The sequence below is a fragment of the Cokeromyces recurvatus genome (assembly GCF_025118155.1).
Source record: "Cokeromyces recurvatus strain NRRL 2243 chromosome Unknown BX663scaffold_26, whole genome shotgun sequence".
Taxonomy (NCBI): Eukaryota; Fungi; Mucoromycota; class Mucoromycetes; order Mucorales; family Mucoraceae; genus Cokeromyces; species Cokeromyces recurvatus.
The window spans coordinates 102,014-122,144 of NW_026251412.1; the positions used below are offsets into that span (position 1 = coordinate 102,014).

The 20,131-nt window shown below is 31.8% G+C and overlaps 7 protein-coding genes across 7 annotated transcripts; 5 read left to right on the forward strand and 2 right to left on the reverse strand.

Annotated features, from left to right (window-relative positions):
• The first annotated feature begins 4,009 nt into the window (after positions 1-4,009).
• BX663DRAFT_519136 (uncharacterized protein) lies at positions 4,010-5,801 on the forward strand. Its single transcript, XM_051528958.1, has 4 exons — positions 4,010-4,136; positions 4,207-4,325; positions 4,432-4,626; positions 4,701-5,801. The coding sequence occupies exons 1-4, from the start codon at positions 4,065-4,067 to the stop codon at positions 5,704-5,706; spliced, it is 1,392 nt and encodes a 463-aa protein (XP_051379947.1). The 5' UTR covers positions 4,010-4,064; the 3' UTR covers positions 5,707-5,801.
• Positions 5,802-6,499: 698 nt separating this feature from the next.
• On the forward strand, positions 6,500-7,615 carry BX663DRAFT_519138 (RGS domain-containing protein). Its single transcript, XM_051528959.1, has one exon. It carries the CDS (start codon positions 6,556-6,558, stop codon positions 7,609-7,611), a length of 1,056 nt encoding a protein of 351 aa, XP_051379948.1. The 5' UTR covers positions 6,500-6,555; the 3' UTR covers positions 7,612-7,615.
• Position 7,616: 1 nt separating this feature from the next.
• BX663DRAFT_545212 (uncharacterized protein) lies at positions 7,617-9,428 on the reverse strand. Its single transcript, XM_051530921.1, has 2 exons — positions 9,094-9,428; positions 7,617-8,999 (listed from the first exon to the last, which is right to left on the reverse strand). The coding sequence occupies exons 1-2, from the start codon at positions 9,409-9,411 to the stop codon at positions 7,782-7,784; spliced, it is 1,536 nt and encodes a 511-aa protein (XP_051379949.1). The 5' UTR covers positions 9,412-9,428; the 3' UTR covers positions 7,617-7,781.
• A 465-nt stretch (positions 9,429-9,893) lies between these two features.
• On the forward strand, positions 9,894-10,678 carry BX663DRAFT_576051 (uncharacterized protein; the record flags this gene model as incomplete). The annotated part of the gene is made up of 2 exons (XM_051532155.1): positions 9,894-9,976; positions 10,061-10,678. The coding sequence occupies 2 exons, from the start codon at positions 9,894-9,896 to the stop codon at positions 10,671-10,673; spliced, it is 696 nt and encodes a 231-aa protein (XP_051379950.1). The 3' UTR covers positions 10,674-10,678.
• Positions 10,679-12,912: 2,234 nt separating this feature from the next.
• BX663DRAFT_519149 (uncharacterized protein) lies at positions 12,913-14,926 on the forward strand. Its single transcript, XM_051528960.1, has 8 exons — positions 12,913-13,045; positions 13,184-13,247; positions 13,314-13,677; positions 13,738-13,836; positions 13,903-14,003; positions 14,060-14,195; positions 14,261-14,430; positions 14,498-14,926. The coding sequence occupies exons 1-8, from the start codon at positions 12,941-12,943 to the stop codon at positions 14,638-14,640; spliced, it is 1,182 nt and encodes a 393-aa protein (XP_051379951.1). The 5' UTR covers positions 12,913-12,940; the 3' UTR covers positions 14,641-14,926.
• Positions 14,927-16,898: 1,972 nt separating this feature from the next.
• Positions 16,899-19,437, forward strand: BX663DRAFT_519153 (uncharacterized protein). Its single transcript, XM_051528961.1, has 5 exons — positions 16,899-17,365; positions 17,444-17,848; positions 17,943-18,305; positions 18,373-18,497; positions 18,569-19,437. The coding sequence occupies exons 1-5, from the start codon at positions 17,168-17,170 to the stop codon at positions 19,152-19,154; spliced, it is 1,677 nt and encodes a 558-aa protein (XP_051379952.1). The 5' UTR covers positions 16,899-17,167; the 3' UTR covers positions 19,155-19,437.
• BX663DRAFT_477529 (uncharacterized protein) lies at positions 19,406-20,001 on the reverse strand. The gene has a single exon (XM_051524288.1). It carries the CDS (start codon positions 19,777-19,779, stop codon positions 19,471-19,473), a length of 309 nt encoding a protein of 102 aa, XP_051379953.1. The 5' UTR covers positions 19,780-20,001; the 3' UTR covers positions 19,406-19,470.
• Positions 20,002-20,131: the final 130 nt, after the last annotated feature.

The window sequence follows — 20,131 nt, forward strand, 5'->3', positions numbered from 1 at the left end:
GCAGCAACAGATGCTTTTCAACAAACGTGGAAAAAACAGGGAATGTACCTATTTCCTCCATGGAAGTTCATACCGCAAGTGATGCAGATAATAAAACAGCAACGAATCCAGAAGGCAGTATTAATCACACCGTATTGGCCAACCCAGTTCTGGTTCCCGTCCTTATTGCAAATGAAACACATCAACAAACCTCTGATGTTCAAGATAAGAAGATGGAAGATGACCGCATGGCACTTATCTGCAACAAGAGGAAAACCGCTGGTCACTTGGAAGAGGACACAGTGGAATTTTTGACACATGCCCAGAGACGTAAAACACAAAAGAACTATAATACTGGGTGGAAAAAATGGTCACAATGGTGCGCAGCACAACCAGTACCAATACAGCCTACCACATACGACGAAGCCAATGTATTACGTTTTTTGTTAGAAAATCGACACTTTTCATACCAATACCTAAATAGTTTGAGATCAGCTTTAGCATCTGTCTTTAAAGTGTTGCATCCAGAAAAGGGTCCGTTAGCTGCAAAAGAACCCATAGTTGAATTCTTTAAAGCAAAACGAAGATCAGAAGTCAACATTCCTACCAAGCAAAATCTCCAAATATGGGACACAAATATACTGGTGGACTATATCGCAAAAGAATGGCCAAAAAATCAATCTATCAACTTATATGAATTACAACAAAAAACAATTTTATTGTTATGCTTGACGACTATGGCAAGACCAAGATCAGATGTTGGCAGAGTGCAGTTTAGAGATGTACAAATGGAGCTTAGAAACGAAGAACCAGTGTCAGTTCTTATACATTTCAGAGAAGCGAAAGAGACTCAAGTGAAATCTGTTATACTAGGATTGGCAGATGACAATGACATGTGCCTTGTTTCCACACTTTTTGACTTTTTACAAAGGTCGAGCCATCTTCGCAATAACCTTCCTATAGACCATAGTTTGTTTTTGGCATTCATTCTCGAACCAGACAAGGTGAAATCCGCTAGTCCTTCTACTGTAGCTACATGGGTTTCAAAAGCAATGGAAAAAGCGGGTATTGACATTAGTTCTTACAAACCACACTCTATCAGGTCAGCTTCAAGCACCAAAGCAGTTGAAAATGGAATAACGATTTCGGAGGTCAAACAACATGCTAATTGGAGTCATAATTCCAATACATTTGAACGATATTACCTCAAGCCAAGCACGCAACTTAACGACAGCACCAGAATAGCAAACTCAATTGTTTCTATCAAAGGAAAAAATACCACATTGGAGTCCGAGTCGCAGTCAACAAGGATTGTTGAAGGAACGACCAACAATACGTCCGTTGACGAAGACGAGGATGAAAATGTGGTAACAACCCGACCCACATGGCTTTCTTGGCTACAAGAAACTTGGAAAAATTGATTCCAACTATCTTTTTATGTTTTACTTTTAATTCTATATTTATTTCATTCATGTTCCCCTCCCTTATATCAAAACCAATTGAGTTTTCTTCCGACTTTTGAAGGTATAAAGGGAAAAAGGGGATTCTAGTATATTTTTTATTTTTATTATTATTTTTTTATCTATAAAAGGAAAATAAAGCGCGGCTCTTGGAGCTTGTTACCACATTTTCATCCTCGTCTTCGTCAACGGACGTATTGGGACACCAATATGAAAATGGAACATCAATACAAAAGTGGGACAGTGATACGGAAATGGGACATATTAAGATACTTTTAATTTTTGGGCAAATGAAATCTTTTTTTCAATAGGTCAACTTACCTGTAAATATGGGGTGTCTTGCTGTTATACAAGCATAATGTTATTCAATTGTTAAGGCTATTTTTCCACAAATAATAATATTGTTGTTAGTATATAAAGTAACAAAATCTATATTAATATCAAGATAGCTTACCCCGCCGAAACTCTTTAGGTCGATTGTTGTTGTTGGCAGCCATATATAAAAAGATAAAGTGCATGTTGAGACTCGCCATGTGGTCTCTGTTCCATCGAGTATTACAACTTTGACAGTTGAGAACTGGATAGATCATCATATTGGAGTTATCACGTTGGTTGGAAGTACTTCTTGTATGACATCTGGGACATATTTGACTTGTGAAATACTGATCAATCATAACGACGTACTTTCTTGAATTTGGCTGGTTGCGTCTGGTTGATTTAACATAATTTAGCGAGGCTTTTCTGAATACCTTTGTTGGAGAAGATACATTCCCATGGAGCCCACCGAACAGAGCAGAACCAAACGCCACTACAGTAGGCCTTTCAGCTTCACCGGTATTGTCTCTAGGGGCTAATGGTTTCCACTTTTGCTGATTTGCTTGCTGTATATCAGGATTGCCTTCTTGGTACTTTCTGCTACCTGTAAACAACCGTTTACACATTTCGGTAAATGCTTTTTGCTTGTTTCTATATCCGTGATATTTGAGCTTTTTCAACCCGGTTGTGTAATAGCCTTTAATTGCCTCAAAGTTCCGAAATATATGTCGCAAAGCTTCATTGAACTGGTCCCAGTTACACGTCCTTGTTGATGGTGTATTAGAAATCAAACGGCGTGCGTCAACATTGGCGCACGAATGATGACTTATTGCTTCATTCTTTCTAAAACATGGTATAACCATGGCAAATACAAGTGAGGTTTAGCATAGTAATCTGCATCAGTCAGGTTCAAGCCATGTAATCTTTGGCGGCATTCATCAATAAGATTGTTGATTGAGGTTTTGTGGGTGTCGGCAACTTCCAGACTAGCAAGGTAAATTACTTCTTGATTGGTACAAATAGCATTATATACTCACTCAGCTAGGTTGCATTTGACACCAGTTCGGAAAGGGAGGTCTGGAAATTTAGTTATGCCAGAAAGCCTCGTAAAGAGGTAGCGCAACGTTTTTGGCTTGAAGTTGGTTCCAGCATGATTCTCTATGAGCGTCTCAAAGCTACGTATGACTATTGAGATTAGTGTGCTATACTGAATGTTGGGGAACTGTTGTTGCCTATTAAAATCTTCTTCTATTTCATTACTAAATTGTAAGAAAGCTTCAGCGATCTCGGTATCGGTATTCTTTTCTTGACCAACAAATAAAGCAGCAAAGTTGTATAGTTTTTTGTGAGTCAGTTTTGGTACAGCCTTGACCAATAATTGATGGGTATTAGCATAAATGACTAAAATAGGAGAAAGAGGATGTCATTCTGTAGAATCGGTAGATAAAAAAGATATATATATATATAAAAACAAAACAGTGGGTTAATATAGATGCTTGTGTGAGTGTTTATTCAATGTAAACTGACTGAAGAACTTTATTGATCCAAGATGATTTCCTTTACATACATTTATCATTACTTGTTACTTGTATGAATATAATCATATGAAACTGTCAGTTTTCTGATCCACATTGGAACCTGCACTACATACGGAGCCCAATATTACAGAGTATAAATAATGATTGTAACCAAGACCTGGTGGCTCTAGGTCTTTCTTTCTTACGAATAATAAAAACCCTACATTCTATGTATCCTAATCACTTTACTTGGCTTTATTATTTCAAAAACGATAGTTCACTCACTCCATCAAACTCACAGAAATGCTCCTTATTGTCCTAAGTAATTCGAATCTGGGATGATTGTTTGTTCTAGGATTATTTAAGTTAGGCGAATCATATCCTAATCTGGATGATCATCATAGTAGTCTAATAGTCTATTAATGGCCTTTCTTGTTAAATGGAACAAGATTATAGCTTCTTGTTTACACATTTGCCCAAAAACTAAGCGTGTCTCAATATATCCCACTTCCATGTTGATGTCCCACTTTTGTATCAGTGTTCCACTTTCATATTGGTGACCCATTTTTGCATTGGTGTCTCAATCCAATTTTGAAACAACCAAATTCTTTCTCATTGGCCTAACCTAGTTTCTTTGACTGCGGCCATTAAATTGCATAATGACGCTTCAATTCACAATTTACGCTCTCATTTCACGCACAGATACATTGCTATTTTTTTATTTTGTTTTTTTCAGAGCTCTATTTAGACAGCATAAAGTAAAAAAAAAAAAAAAAAATAAAAGTAAAATAATATGCCTACTGAACCAACTAAAGAACAAATTCAAGCAGTATTCAAGAAACTTAAGCAAAATAGATACAATAAGGTAAATACTATAGAGAAAGTTTTTTTTTTCTTTACCAAGATTATTCTTTAAACATTGTTTTATTTTTAAGGCATGCTTTGATTGCAACGCAAAAAATCCAAACTGGGCTTCTGTTTCTTTTGGTGTTTACATTTGTACTGATTGTTCATCTTCACATCGTAATTTAGGCGTTCATATTAGTTTTGTAAGGTAAAATAGTGTCTGGGATTTAGAAATTTATTTTGAATTATACGAAAAAAAAGAAAAAGAAAGAAAAGCCATCATTCATGTAATTAAATACATTTAATATGATAAGATCAACTGTGCTAGATTCTTGGAGCTGGGAGCAACTTCGTATGATGAAAGTTGGTGGTAATCAGACTGCTCATGAATATTTTTCGAAAAATGGAGGTAATTTAACTGTCAAAGATGCAAGAATGAAATACACAAGTAGGGTTGGTCAACAATATAAAGAATTGCTTACAAAGAAAACCAAAGAAGATGCGATTATGTAAGTGAAATAGATTTAATAATAATAATAAAAAAAAGGAAGGAGCGAGATTATTAATATTCTTTTAAAATTAGTAACCCCAACACAGTTATTATCGATATAAATGATAACGTTCTTCAGACTTCTGATGAAACATCTATTATTACATCTGACCAGCAACAACAATCAGACCCTACTACAACAGAGTCTGAGACAACAGCAGCAGTAGAAAAAGAAGAGAATTCTGTATCTACCACCACTTCTTCTCCTACTGTTGACACTACTGAAGTTAAGCCAGCAACGCCTATAAAAGTCACTACGACACCTACTGCACGTTCAGCACGTAATACAATTGGTATCCGCGCACCTCGCAAACCTACAAAGGCAGGAAAACTGGGTATTAAAAAGGTACCTATTAATTTCAATTTTGAAGCTGCTGAAGCACATGCGAAAAAAGACTTGGAACGAAAAACTAAATACGATGAGGATGAAGATATGAATACGAATGAAGTCAAAAAAGAAGTTGAACCTTCTTCAACATCAAAAGTATTCTCCTCTTCACGTTTAACATATATGGAACCCAATAATAACATGAATAATGATAAGACAGATGAATACGAAAAGCTTGGTTTCGGTATAAGTCGTATCGATATGAAAGATCAAAACGATAATAGTAGAATCAGTATGCCAGTTCAGAGATCTTACCAAGAACAAGATAATAATACAAGAACCGCTCAAGAAAAATTTGGATCAGCAAAAGCTATTTCCTCAGACCAATTCTTTGGACGAAATGAGTATGATCCAGCTATATCAGCTGCTGAATCAAGTCGTCTTTCACAGTTCTCTAATGCTAAAGCAATTTCATCCGACCAATACTTTGGAAGAGAACCAGAGGATGATTATGGAGAAAGTAATGGTAGAAGTAGAGGTTATAGTGGAACTGCTGCTGAGATTATTTCATTAGCTGATTGGGAAAATGTGCAGGATCAAGCTGTTGCCATGGCTAGAAGGTTTGTTGATCAAGCTGCACTTGATTTAGATGCTGTGAAAGATTTAGCTGAAAATGCTACAAGTAAAGTTAGAAGCTATTTCAATGCATAAAATATATCATAACTTACTCTCTTGCTCTTTTATTCATATTATAAATTAAACATACAATAAAAACCATTTAAATATGTTATAACATTGAGAAATTATTGAAAGTAAGTATACGAACATATATTAACACCTAAACGACTATTATTTAAATAGATGTATAAAAATGTTTATGTCAGTGATTCAACTGTTGACTTTTTTTTTTTTCTTTATAAGCTACACAATTAATTAAAATATCATAAATGACTTGTTCATATTCTAGGCCTATTTAAAATTGACAATTCATCGTAATGGTACTTTATACATACAACATATTTATTGTTTATTTGTTATAGAACTGAATGAATGTAATATTTGTCTGGTTTGGTTAGGGCAACTTGCGAATAATTTTTGTGGCCTGGATACTTTTCCCAAAAAAAAAAAAAAAAAAAAAAAAAATAGAACATTCTGGTTCTGGTTCTATAAATGTATAAATATAGAAGAGGAAAAAAAATCTGCTTAGTGGTAATAGCTTTTATAATTTATGTCATGTACAATTGATACAGATAAAAGAAGAATAAAGTTCTTAACTTTAACAAGAATTGCTAAAAAATAGCATCAAGTGTTTTATGAATATAATGAAAAGTAAGCCACGTTCTTGGAATCTCACAAAAAAAAAAAAAAAAAAAAAAAAAAAAAAAAAAAGATCCAATACATTAGGAAATAAAGTCGGTAATAATTATGTGTACTGTACAACGTTAATTTCTTTATATGATAATACAATGTAGTTTTCTCTCTTTTTTTTCTTTTTTTTTTCTTCTTTTTTTTATTAAGCTAACAAATATATGTATTTATAGTTACTTATTCAATGTTACTATGGTATTTTCAGATATTACTCAAAAATCATTAAATCAAGTCCCTTCTAATATGAATGATACAACTATTTGGAGTATAGTTCCTGAAGGGTTAACATTAGAAACAGTATTAGAAGATAAATCACCATCACCTTTTAGCTTAAAGGATTTCTCGGACTACCTTAAACTTACTTATTGTGATGAAAACTTATTATTTTATGAAGCTGTAAATGACTATAAAACTCAATGTTCTACTTATTTCAACTCTTATCTTGGTCATGGTGAGAAAAATTCAAAAGAGGACGTTTTTATTCCCGAAAGTATGACAAGATTCAATTTTACTAGTCTAACACAATCTACGCTTACTCCAAAGGAACAACTCTTATTTGAAACTTTAAAGCATAAATTTGAAACAATTTTACAGGAGTTCATTTTATCAGATTCTCCACAAGAAATTAATATTCCTTATGAAATACGCCATCAATTATTAAATTCATACCAGATTCAACAATCTTATCATCCTTCTTTATTTCACCCTGCCTTCCAAGCTGTCGTTGAATTACTTAGAATAAGTGCCTTTATACCTTTTGTAACAGATCCAAATCGAATTCATTCCTTTAATAATAATTCTGTTATATCGAAAAAATCGACATCATCATTATTATTATTTAAAAGACAAAAAGGCAATCCTTCTTTATTATCAACTACTTCTATTCATTCAAATAATAATTCTTTAATTTTACCTCCTACTCCTTCCTCCTCACCAACAACTGCCTTTACTAGTTATAATCCTTCAAATAATAATATCGGTTTCTTAAAGAGAATTACAACTTCCTTTAAAATAACTCGATATTATCCATTCTCAAATAATGTAAATGATAATACAGTATCTGATCCTTACTTAACACCTACAAAGACAATGTCTATTCATATATCTCGGCCTGTATATTCAACAGATTGGCATGAAGAAGAAGCCAATAATAAAAATATGACAATGCCTGAATTATCAACTTCATCTTTTCCTTCTTCGCCTTCGCCATCAACACCATTATTACCTTCACAACAGAATAATAGATAAATTTTATATTGAATATATAATATATAAATAAAATTTTAATGGTTGTAAAATAAGAATAATAAGGGAAAGGGAAAGAGAAAGAGAAAGAGAGGGAGAATATTGCAAATAGGATAAAGTGAGTGTGATGATAAGTAATGAGGGAGGGTATTATTACTTTTATCATTTGCATTTTATTGTTTATTTTTATTTACTTTTACCTCTTCATTGTTCTCTTTTTTCTTTTGTTGCTTTTTCTTCTCTTCTCCTTGTTTCCAATGTCTCTCTACATCCGCTCCATACCATACAAGTAATTCTTCTCCTGCTTCAATGTCTTTTTTAGTCCAACAAATAACTTGATTAACAATAATTCCCTCTACAAAGGCAATGGTTGCATGTTCTTGATCTGTTTCATTCATAAAATGAAAAGGACAAAAGCGTTCACTTTCTTCATCCGTTATAGGTTCTCCATGTTCATCAGTTGCATCAAGTACAGTACGTCTATACATAATACTATATTCTGAGGCTCGTCCTACACGATCTTTCAAAGAATCGAATTCATCTTCTGTCATTGGTACACCGAAATAGAATCCAATAGGTGTATTATAAGGTAATTTACGTTTTGCAAACAAACCACTACCTGCACCAGGAATTTTTGAAGGTGCAACATAAACAATGTCACGCCATGACTTTGGAATATCAGATAGATCCAATTCATCTAATGTATACACAGGCATCTCCTGTACTTTATTGCTTATCTTTTTGGCATTAGTTGTTGTTGCAGGTATATTATTATTATTATTATTATCATTAGTTTGAGTCATCTTTTGTAGTTCTAAATTAACTTCTACAGATAACGTGTTAATTGATTTTGTTGAATCTATGAATGGCTGTTTAGTAGCTGTAACAATATTATGTTTCTTAACTATAATATCTTTTTTTCCATTTTCTATAATATTAACGCTCATCGTAATATTGTCTTTATCTGATAATAATGAAATATCAGAGCTCGTTATTCTTTCACAAGTTTTATTCGTTTTTGATAATGCTTCATTCTGAACAATAGGGACTTCTTTTTTTATCATGTCTGTTTTTTCCATTTTATCATTAAATGATTCTTGTGTACAGGGCTTATCATCAACGTCTGAAATAGGTGTAGGATATTGGCTATCTTCCAAGTCATCCGTATTTGACTGAGTTGTCTTTTTTATTTTAGGTATACCAAAACAATATGGCCAGTCGTGTTCTGCAAGTTTCTTGCACCACTTTTGATACTCTTGAATTGCTTTCTTTTCATCTCCTGGTTCATAGGCTAATTTGAAATAAGTTGATCGACTGCCTTCTGGTTTAAAAGCAACAAAGTAACGGTCATTATTAATAGTCAAACAGGCAGATGCTGAATTTCCAGGTGTCTAAAATAGAAAATTAGTTAATCATCATACATGTAACGCGTTTTCTGTCTCCTTTTTTTTTTTTCTTTTCTTTTTGCTATTAAAAAAAAAATACCTTACTTCTAAATACTCTTGGCAACTGTAATTCAGCACTAATTTTTCTATCTAACGCAAGTGCAGCTTTGATAAGTTCACCGCGTGGTAAAGTACGTTCAGGATGTTGACGCAATGCTAGGAAAAGCATGTATGCTTGATTATACCAACGAGGTTGCTTATTTGATCGAGAACGTTTAAAACTTGAACTCTCATTATGGAGCTCATCATCAGATAAAGTACGCTTTATTGCTGTGTGTCTTGTTTTTACTCTTTCTTTATTGTCTTCTTCTTCATTAGTTATTTCTACTTTAGTTATTTCAGATAAGATTTCTGTCATTTTATGAAAAAAAAAAGGGGGAACAAATAAAAGAGAGAGAGTGGGACCTTTTTTTTTTTCTTTCCTTTTAATTTTTGAAAAAAAAAAAAAAATGTGACTTTTTGGATGAGTTTAAAATCATATAATGATAGGATTAAAAAAAAATGACCAATGAGCACATAGCATTTATATATGCTGTTTTGCCCTGATCAGATCGCTATGGAAAAAAAAGGAAAGAAAAACTCTTTTGGGATAAAAAGGAAAATATTGAAGTGTACATAGCTTTTGAGAGTACTGGAAGCAGTAACTAGGAAGAAAGGACAACTTTGAAGACACTCTCTGAAGATCCTAGTCACTTTGCTAGGTTTTTGCTACTACTCAACACTGATTTTGGAGAAGAACATGGCAATCATTTACCATTCGATGTCAGGAGGCTTCCGCTTCCAAAATTGTTGTCTGTACTACCCAAAGCATCTCTGTATTGGCACTTTGTAACAATCAGTATGAATGTTCTGGCATGCTTTGCCAAGCTTAAATTGCCTCGCGGGTATCAAGGCCAGCTGGGAATGTTTTTTCAGATTTTTAGGTTTGACAAGCTTTAGTACAGAAAGTAAGTTTACAATTGTTAAAAAATAGTACCTACATTTTCTTTGACCCATTTTTAAATTAGTATTGATCAATTGACACCAAACGGAAGTAATTCTGTGCTTTTCGGAAACTTGGCTCGAAGTGATGGTTTCTCAATAGATTTTATATTTTACAAGAAACGTCAAACTGGTCATGATCTTTCCCTTCAAACTTTTGATTTAACACTCTCTGATTTCAACATTTATGAAATGAAAGACACATTTGCGCCTATCCCTATTGATCCTGGGCAAAAATCTGTGTTCACTGTAACCATTGGGTTAAAATCTGACAAGCAAATAAGAAGGTGTACCATAAAAGAATACTACCGTATGACTGGTTCCGCAAGATATACAAAGCAATTGAATGACAAGAAAGCACTCTCTGGCATCATTTTAATTGAAAGCAATATCCCTTCACCAAAGGCTTCTCGATTTACCACATACCAAAATCATGTAGAATATATGTTTGAGAATCTTGATGCTTTGCTCAGATTTTACAGTATAGGTGGTGCCAGAGATCGCTTTTCTATATACCAAGGTGTACAGAGGGCTCCTCAACAAATGGCAAATATGCTGACACATGGTACCGCCAAATATAATCGCTCAAAAAGAGATAAAAAGAAAAAGAAGGCAAAAAAAAGGATAAAAGAAGGATAAAGCGAAGAAGATGAAAAGACAAGACAGTAAGCAAACACGAAAGGACAAAGTAAGGAAACATTTCATTTTAGTCTGTACTATTTGCTTAAACACATTTAATAGAACTAAAAAATGGAGAGCAGCTTCGTTCGATAAAAACAAAAAGAAGGTACCACTAGTTGTCTTTGGAGCTAGAATGTTTGGCAAAGACCTTGTGAAGCTGAAAGATTTGCGATATGGCATTGTCGGTAAATTATATCAAACATTGGAAAGACGTGAGTCTGAAGGTCAGTTAATTGTTGTAACAATTGATGAATTCAATACCTCCAAATCTTGCAGCCTCTGTCTTTCTCTTAGTTTGAAAACTGTCAGCACGTCCAATTTCAAGGGGAATAATGTATTGACTTGCCAAAGCTGCCACAAACTTTGGCAGAGAGATGTCAACGCTGCCCGGAATATGATGGTTATTTCTGAATCAATCTGGTCAGGAAAGGGAAGACTACCGATCTTCAAACCTCAAACAAGAAACAAAATCACCATAGCAAACACGGGTATCCTCAGGGTTTAAGATTTTTACAGGTAAGATGCCTAAGCATAAGTTTCAATCTGTCTGAAAACTAAACTTCTTTCTGCCTAAATTTTGAATTTTGATTCGTCAAAAAAAAAAAAAAAAAAAAAAAAAAAAAAAACTAACATCGTTTGAATTAGAAGTAGAAATACTGTAGGTTTTAGTTGTACGTTTGAATGCTAAAATTCAAGATTTTTATCTAACCAATCAAGAAATGTTTAATTCATGCACGATCATTCAATTGAGTGATATATACATTTTTTTTCTTTTAGCTGACCATACTCTACTGAAACTTATATTATTATTAAAGCCTGATTTGTCAATAAATATACAATTTCTGCCAAAATACATGTAGGTCTGGCTCCATTTTGCTACCCAGTCAAAACGATCTTTTAAAAATATTCTCTTCTTGTTTCTAGCCAAAAGGTAACTTCCTCAATGGCGAGTTTACACTCATCCCTCATAAATCCATTTACTCTAGTATATATGTATATATACATATTTATATAAACATCAGCATACTTGCTTTTTAGTTCATCAACTGCATCTCGAATCGTAGTTTAAGGATTCTCGTCATAAAAAAACAGCCAGACGCTGTCTATGTTCTTCTTGTAATGATGCTATTAGCCTGTTGTATCGACTAGTTTTACATGTCAATGATAATAAAAAAAAACCGAGAATCCTCTACAAACTTTTTCCACCAGTTATGATATGTGTTCTCTTTCACGCCGGTCTTTAAAAAAAAACGATAACAACAATTCTAACTGATAAAAGATGTTGCTGCTTATATAATTCTCTGGATGTTAATTCATAATCGTTATATTTTCTTGAACGTGCAACACTCTTCTTTAGTAAACTCTTTTCCATTTCTTCATTAGCTTTTAACAATGGAAGCTGATGTGCTTCAATTTTTAAGGTAAGGCTTAAGATTGATTTATTGTTCCAAACCATAAGAGTTGCCTTTCTCATCAATGACGTCCATAACTTCAATACTATTTTTCACCATATATGTTTCCACACACACACACACAACTCACCTTATTTAAAAAAAATACAATTGAGGACATCCTTTATCTTTTCTTTTTCTTTTTTCACTTTAGTTTCTTACATTCTACTAAATAAAGTTCAAAAAAAGAATGATTTCGATTTGAGAGTGGAATGAGTGTATCTTACTGTTTCAGTACTATGATAGATAAATTAATGCATATCAAGTCATAATCTTCTGGCATACAGCAAAATACTAGAATTACAAGTATTAAACATTTCAAGCGTTAGATCAACATCATAATATATGTATATACATATATATATTGAAACATACATATAAAGAAACATTAATATAAAATGAACAATCAACCAGACCGATGAAAATGAAAGTTAGGTAATATTCTGGTGGTAGAACACCAGAGTCAATTTAGTAGTTTAAGCTATGACTGTGATAGAAAGAATAAAGATCTTGACATTTTATCATCTATCAAGTACAATACCAGCAAAATATCACGTTGAAAGTGAACGTTAAGTAAAGCAGTAAGTTCTTTTTTCAAACATGCATTTGTTTTTAACTTTATTTCATATCGTCTCAACACAAATTCTTTTGATTGGTCTACATTTTAATCTTGCTATATCTTAAAAAAAAAAAAAAAAAAAAAAAAAAAAAAAAAAAAGGCGCACATGTTATTTCTATTAGTTTTCTTTTTTTGTTTTTTAAAAAAAAGCATTTATGTTTATTGAATATTATTGTGGTATATGTGAAAGGAGGAGCGAGTCAGTACATTGGTTACCAAGAAATTATTGCTTAGTCTGTGGGAGAGCCCTTAATCGATTTGTATGTAAAATAAAATAAATTACATGAAAGGTGGAAGAAGTGGGATGTGTGTGTGTGTGTGTGTGGTGGAGATACAGTTGATAAGACGGAATCTTTAACTTTAATCATTTTATTTTATTTTTTTATTATATATAAAAGCTATATAATGGCAATAATCATGAAGTTGAAGAATTCAGATCCACTGCAATGAACTGGTTACTTTGTTTGTGTTTATTTTGTATAATGATTGATTTAAGCTATTTATTTTAGTAAAATTAATGTACTTTAGATACATCAGAAGAAATAGAGAATAGGGTGGATTATACTATTGATGAAGAAGAGTATACAGAGTCTCGTGATATGAGTCCATTTAGATACTATCAAATAAATGATAATAGTAGAAGATCTGCACAAGATTTATCTACCTTATATCATTATTCCCCACTGGTTACAAGGATAGGATCATCTATTCGCACTATAAGTGAAGATTCGTTATCGTTAGAAAATGATTTCGATGATACTATATTTGACCCTGACAGAGATTCAATGGAAATAGATATTCAAACAGGAAGATGGATAGTTTCACAATCTGAGGAAGAAAATGAAGAACAGTCTCCGTCATTATCATTTACTGATTCTGAGATATTAATAAGGTACACTAAAAAAAAATGTTTTTATATGTGTATATACATACTAAATTATAATTAAACTAGTGACATGTTGATTAATAATAGTCAAAATGAAAATGAATTTGATAGATCTATGTTTTCAGATAGAATAACAAACCTTATGACAAGGCATCATACTACAAGGTAACGAATCTCAATACATATATATAATATGTTCTATAGATTCTCTTAATTTAAAATATATTATAGTGATACTATTTATGAAGAAGATACACAAATTTTACGAAATAACTATATCGAATCCATTTTAAATAGTTTGAAAAAGACCGTTTTGAAGCCAACGGATTCAGGTAAAGCCTATATTTTAAAATCATGCAACATTATGTGTATAACTTACGTAATGCAGATGTGAATAATGAATGCTGTATTTGTCAAGATATTTTTGGAACATCATTAGTGATATATCAATTGCCTTGTCAGCATAAGTATCATGGAACTTGCATTACTCGCTGGTTAGATATTAACGCTATATGCCCTATTTGGTAAATAATAATGTAAATAATTGGAAAAAAATTTTTTTTTCTTCCATATATTGACTATATAAAAGTCGTTGTATTGTAAGAGAAAATAATAATGATAGTAGAGAGCAACAAGTAGATGACAGTTTTAATAGGCCGACTTTAAATTATACTAATATCATCAATAATTTGCATGCTTATACCTCAAATTTAACATTACCAGAAGATGAAATATTTAGCAGTGAGGCGGTGAATAGAAGTAATATATAGACACAAAAATTACTTTATTTATATATATAAACTTATTGCTTTATGTAAACTATAAGTGTTAGATACTTGGTTTCTTCATGGACTAAATGATGAAATGATACATGATGAAGAGCTGAGCTTAAGCTCCTCCTTTATGTCTTTGATAAGAACACTACATTCCTTTGATTCTGAAGAAGATCAGTATGAAGCTATTGATTAGAATATTCCTCTATATCATCATTACAGTTATATGAGGATAATAATTTATCACCATTAGAAGATCTTTTCGAAAATTTACTTATACACCGGGGAAAAAAAAGTTTGTCAAGCTATCATACTAGTATAACAAAATCAGATACCAATTTTGATGAAAAGAAAAAAAAAAGAGATAATATCTGATAAAAAAAACTACTGAATACATAAACACGTCTTTCCTGGGGTATATTCGTTATATAATTTTAAGAGAGCAAATGAATAAATAGTTAATTTACAGTATTGAAGTATGATCATGTACAATCTTTTTTTATTTTATTATTATTTTCTTTTTTGTTCCTGACACTCGTATAACTTGGATCTTGGTAAAATCAAAGCTATTTTAAGTCAAGATGTCAAAATACTATAACATTAGTATTTGTCCTTCACTATTTTAAAAGAATAAAGTTTTATAATATGAAAGATGAAAATATCCTTCAAAAAAAAAATCCTATTTATTTATTTTTTATACTAAATAAATGTCAATTACAATATCACATTTATTCCATTTTAGAAGCAAAAGCATTCATTCCACCTTACAAGATGTTATCAAATAAATTCCTATAGCCATATGTTACTACACGACTCAGTTACTTTCATAAATACTAAAATAGTGAACTAAATCCGACATCAACTCTCTATTACTCAAGTTTTTAAATGCTCTCTCTCTCTTTTATATACATATATTATTTTGACAATTAATCCTTTCAATATGTTTACCTATCAAAGCATATACCCTAAAAAACAAAAAGCTTATAAGCAAGCATTATAAATTAAGTTTTATAAGCAGCTAAGTCTTGTACATATATTATCCTATTAATAGCAAAAGTATGATATTATATTTATTCAATTCGAATATAATTAAGTTTTTTTTTTTTTTTTTTTTTTTTTTCAACTACCTGGATGGATTCCAAATAACTCCTAGAGATAATATTATTCTTTATTTCCCGACCGCTGTTCATGTTTCTAAATATTCTGAAACTATTGATATTATCTATGAGAATATTTGTATCCCAATTAGATACCTTATTATACTTTTTTTTTCTCGAAATAGCATGGATGGCACTATTTCTGGGATTATTTAATTTTATATCTCAAGAATCCATATCAAATCTATTTTCAAGGCAACCAATTTATTAAAACTTACTAATGCCATTTAATAAGGCAAACCAAGATGCTCCTGCTGTAATACTACATCCTTATTATTTTAACTTTATGTTACTTTGTTCCTTTTCTTGCTTTATTACATTCATTTTACAATAATAACCTAGTAAATGCGTCGAGCAGTTATGTGAATTCATATAATGATATAATTATTATTTATTATGCACTATCATTTCATCCTGATAAGATCTATCGACCTAATACGCCAGTTACAGCGTTTTTCCTAGCTAGTATTTAGTTGAGTCTCTCTCTCTAAATAGGTTGGTTTATGAATCAGTGATATTTCTTTATTTGCATTGTCCATATTCCTGGTAAATACAATTTAATGATCTCTTTTTTCAAAATTTACCCACATATATAATCGTTGAAAGCTAAGTTAGTAGATCACTCAAATGTAAAATAGTGTATTAAGAAAGAATGGCCTTGAAACAATGCTGTAAGTGTTAATTATGGTATATGAAATATTAAACAATCATGATATACAGTAAAAAATACGCTTAAGTAGCACTATTGCCTATGACATTCAACAAACCAGATGAAAAAAAAAAGTAGATTTAACCGGTATATATAAATAAAGATATCTTTTGTGATATAGATCTGAAGGAAAAAAAAAGAATAAACACTATTTAAATGCATATATTTGATCAACTTGTTAGTATTATATCATCCTCCTCTATTCTATTCTGATATACAGAACGTATAGAATAACATCTGAAATATCTTTGGGAATCTATTAAGTATTCCAGTTTAGATCTATTATATCAAGATCATATTGTGAGAAAATAAGCATGTGCATTCAAATGTTTTGCCTTTTCTATCATAATGAAAATACGGGAGGGAAAGTAGTTGATAGGATATACGCGTGTAACTATATAATACAAAAGTTATATTTGTCATGCTGTAATTTAGCCAATCAAATTCCTTTTATGTCATTTTTTATCATGCTGCTGCTAATGAAGAAAAATGTTAAACCTGAATAAATAAGATAGCATAATTATAACGTAGTAAAGTTTAATTATAAATAAAGAAATAAATAGTTTCTTTTTCCTTTTTATTTATTTATTTATTTTTTTATTTTCATCTTATATTTTAGGCTCTTTACATATATATATATATTAATCTGCTACCCATGGTTGATACTAGTCATCATAAATCGTCTTCTCTTAATGAAGATAGTGTCAAAGTTCAAGGAAAGGATCATAACATTAGAAACAGCGTTGAACTAATGCCTAGGTCTAGTTACTTCAATGAAGGTAAGATTTATATACATATAAAAAATATCGACAATATAGTAGATGGATATTTATAATTAATATATAAAAGGTACTGCAATGGATCTTAGTAAACGTAAAAGGCTTGGCTTGACTGGACTTTTGCCTGCTCATATCGAGACTTTGGATACACAAAAAGCTCGTGTTTTACGTGTACTCCGTTCAAAGAAAGACAATTTAGACAAATATATCTTATTAGCACAATTGCGTACGTCTAATGTTCGTCTTTTTTATAAAATTATTATTGATGAATTAGAGGTACTATATTCTTTATATATTTATATTTTGTAAAATAATAATATTGAAAAAAAACAAAAACAAAACAATTCTCATTAGGAAATTGCTCCAATTATTTATACTCCGACTGTGGGTACTGCATGTACAGAATATTCTAATATATATCCATTCTTAGCTCCACCTGGTGTATCTGATGGTTTATACCTTACAAAAGCAGAATTACCCGAGTTATGTCAAGTTATCCGAAACTATTGTCCTGCAGAACATGACTTTGATCCCGAAATTGCTGTTATTACGGATGGATCTCGTATATTAGGTCTAGGTGATCTTGGTTCAAATGGAATTGGAATTCCAATTGGTAAGCTCCAATTATACGTTGCTGGAGCAGGCATTGATCCTCGTCGTACTTTACCTATCATTCTTGATGTGGGTACAAATAATGAAAAACTTTTAAATGATCAGTTTTATCTTGGTTTACGTCAAAAAAGACCCAATGATGAAGAGGTAAGGGGGGAGAAAAGATTTGGAATTAAGTAGATGAATATGTTGAATAATATATATATATATATATGTATGTATGTATGTATGTATATTATAGTTTTATCAAATAGTGGATAATGTCATCACAGCACTTCATACTGTCTATCCTAAATTAGTGATTCAATTTGAAGATTGGTCAACAGAACATGCTTTTGGTTTATTGGAAAGATATCAGCATAAAACGTTATGCTTTAATGATGATATTCAAGGAACGGGAGCTGTTATCCTTTCAGGTCTTATTAACGCTATTCGTAAAGTAGAAAAGGAAAATAATGTACCTTCTAATGATCATCGAATTGTGTTTTTTGGTGCTGGTTCTGCCGCAATTGGTGTTGCTCGTCAGATTCAAGCCTATTTTCAAATTGAACATAATATGTCAGAAGATGAAGCTAAAAAAATATTTTGGATTGTGGATTCTAAGGTAAGATAGCTGGATACATCATATATATATAAACCAAAGCAAGCTGAATAATAATAATTCTAATTAGGGGCTCGTAACTACTACCCGAGGCGATAAACTTCCTCAGCATAAACAATATTTTGCAAGAAATGATACAAATGATAAACAATATAAAAAACTTTTGGATATTGTGAATTATATTAAACCAACTGTGTAAGTTATATATATATATATATATACAAAAAGTATGTGTTATGAGGTGTATTTATTATGTTATCTGGTAGCTTGATTGGTCTTTCATCTGTTACTGGTGCTTTCAGTCAGGAGGTTCTTTCTCGTATGGCTGAATTAAATAAACAACCTATTATTTTCCCTCTTTCGAATCCTGAATCTCAGGCAGAGTGTACATTTGAAGACGCAATGAAAGCTACGGATGAAAAAGCTATATTTGCTTCTGGAACAGCATTCCCTCCATATACTACTAGTAAAGGAGAAATCAAGTATCCTGGGCAAGGTAATAATATGTATATCTTTCCAGGATTAGGTCTTGGTGCTATTTTGAGTCATACAAAGATTATTACAGATCGTATGATTTATGAAGCTTCAAAGGCCTTGGCAAATTCATTAACAGAGGAAGAAAGCGCTAATGGCTGGATTTACCCCTCCTTAAAACGTATTCGAGAAGTATCTTCTCTCATTGCTGCAGCTGTCTGTAAAGAGGCTATTCATGAAAATTTGGCTACATCAGAAGCTGTTATTCATGGTTGTAAGAGTGATCAAGATTTAATCGATTATGTTATTTCCCACATGTGGTCTCCAACAAAAGAAGGCTATGGTAAAAAGTCAGCAATTGAAGCTAATAAGTTATAATCTATTTGCATATTATATAAAAGAAAAGTCATCCCCCCTTCTTCTTCTTCCACCTTTATTGTAACAAAAGAGGGGAAAATAAATATTGGATTTTCGGACTCATTAAAACAAAATGAATTTTATTGATTAATAGTAAAAGTCCAACTGAGCGTAGGTATGTTATATACCCAAATTTGCTTGAACCAGTTTATAATGTATAAAATAAAACCTCTCCCCTCCTTTGTGGACTCAAGGTGGAAATGTAATGAGAGAAAAGGATAGGAAGGGAGTGTGCATATTACATCCAATGTGTGTGTGTGTGTGTGTGTGTTTGAACTCAATGAATGAAAGAGGAATTCATAAATGATGTTAGCAGTAATGATTGGGGCTCGAAAGGTATACTGCATTGTATCAAGCCAATAAGTTGTAAGGTTTGCTGGAGAAGAACCCAATGAGTTTTCCAGTATACTCGCCTAGAAAATGATTTAAAAAGTCGCTTAGGTGATATGTTGAGGATAATATGAAATAGAATGAGCAATAGTTGCAAAAACATGTAGACTGGATTGTACATAGAGGCAATGTATGAGATAGGCTTTAATGAACTTGCTGTGCTGTTGTCATAAACAAAGTTTGAGTTTCCCATCATATAGTCATCCTAAGCACCATCTTAAAAGACTACTATATTCAATAGAGTGTTTAGGCAGTCAGAGAATGGAATCCAAGGTAAGAGTTGAGGGACACACAGATAATAACTTGCTATATTTGTATTGAAGTGCCTTCTGAAAATTGCTGTTAAGAAAATCCTGCTAATATTTGTGAAATGTTAAAGCAGTAATGTTATCTAATAATGTCGGGAAGAGTAGTCTTGGCAAAAAGGTATATTTGTAAGTTTATACCATTGACTTGACCTGAAGGTTAGTAATATATGGTAGTAAACTTATGAGAAAGTGGATCATCAGGAAGTAAAAATGAATGTAGAATAAGTTTGGTTTCCATTA

Bases quoted from the DNA above. Each gene is read 5' to 3' on its own strand.
- BX663DRAFT_519136 (XM_051528958.1), top strand. From the start codon at position 4,065: ATGCCTACTGAACCAACTAAAGAACAAATTCAAGCAGTATTCAAGAAA. The intron at 4,137-4,206 runs GTAAATACTATA...TTTATTTTTAAG, and splicing joins AGCAAAATAGATACAATAAG to GCATGCTTTGATTGCAACGC. The intron at 4,326-4,431 runs GTAAAATAGTGT...TAATATGATAAG, and splicing joins GTTCATATTAGTTTTGTAAG to ATCAACTGTGCTAGATTCTT.
- BX663DRAFT_519138 (XM_051528959.1), top strand. From the start codon at position 6,556: ATGGTATTTTCAGATATTACTCAAAAATCATTAAATCAAGTCCCTTCT.
- BX663DRAFT_545212 (XM_051530921.1), bottom strand. From the start codon at position 9,411: ATGACAGAAATCTTATCTGAAATAACTAAAGTAGAAATAACTAATGAA. The intron at 9,000-9,093 runs GTATTTTTTTTT...TTTCTATTTTAG, and splicing joins CAAGAGTATTTAGAAGTAAG to ACACCTGGAAATTCAGCATC.
- BX663DRAFT_519149 (XM_051528960.1), top strand. From the start codon at position 12,941: ATGTTTATTGAATATTATTGTGGTATATGTGAAAGGAGGAGCGAGTCA. The intron at 14,004-14,059 runs GTAAAGCCTATA...TACGTAATGCAG, and splicing joins TTTGAAGCCAACGGATTCAG to ATGTGAATAATGAATGCTGT. The intron at 14,431-14,497 runs GTAATATATAGA...GTAAACTATAAG, and splicing joins CAGTGAGGCGGTGAATAGAA to TGTTAGATACTTGGTTTCTT.
- BX663DRAFT_519153 (XM_051528961.1), top strand. From the start codon at position 17,168: ATGGATCTTAGTAAACGTAAAAGGCTTGGCTTGACTGGACTTTTGCCT. The intron at 17,366-17,443 runs GTACTATATTCT...AATTCTCATTAG, and splicing joins TTATTATTGATGAATTAGAG to GAAATTGCTCCAATTATTTA. The intron at 17,849-17,942 runs GTAAGGGGGGAG...TGTATATTATAG, and splicing joins AAAGACCCAATGATGAAGAG to TTTTATCAAATAGTGGATAA.
- BX663DRAFT_477529 (XM_051524288.1), bottom strand. From the start codon at position 19,779: ATGATGGGAAACTCAAACTTTGTTTATGACAACAGCACAGCAAGTTCA.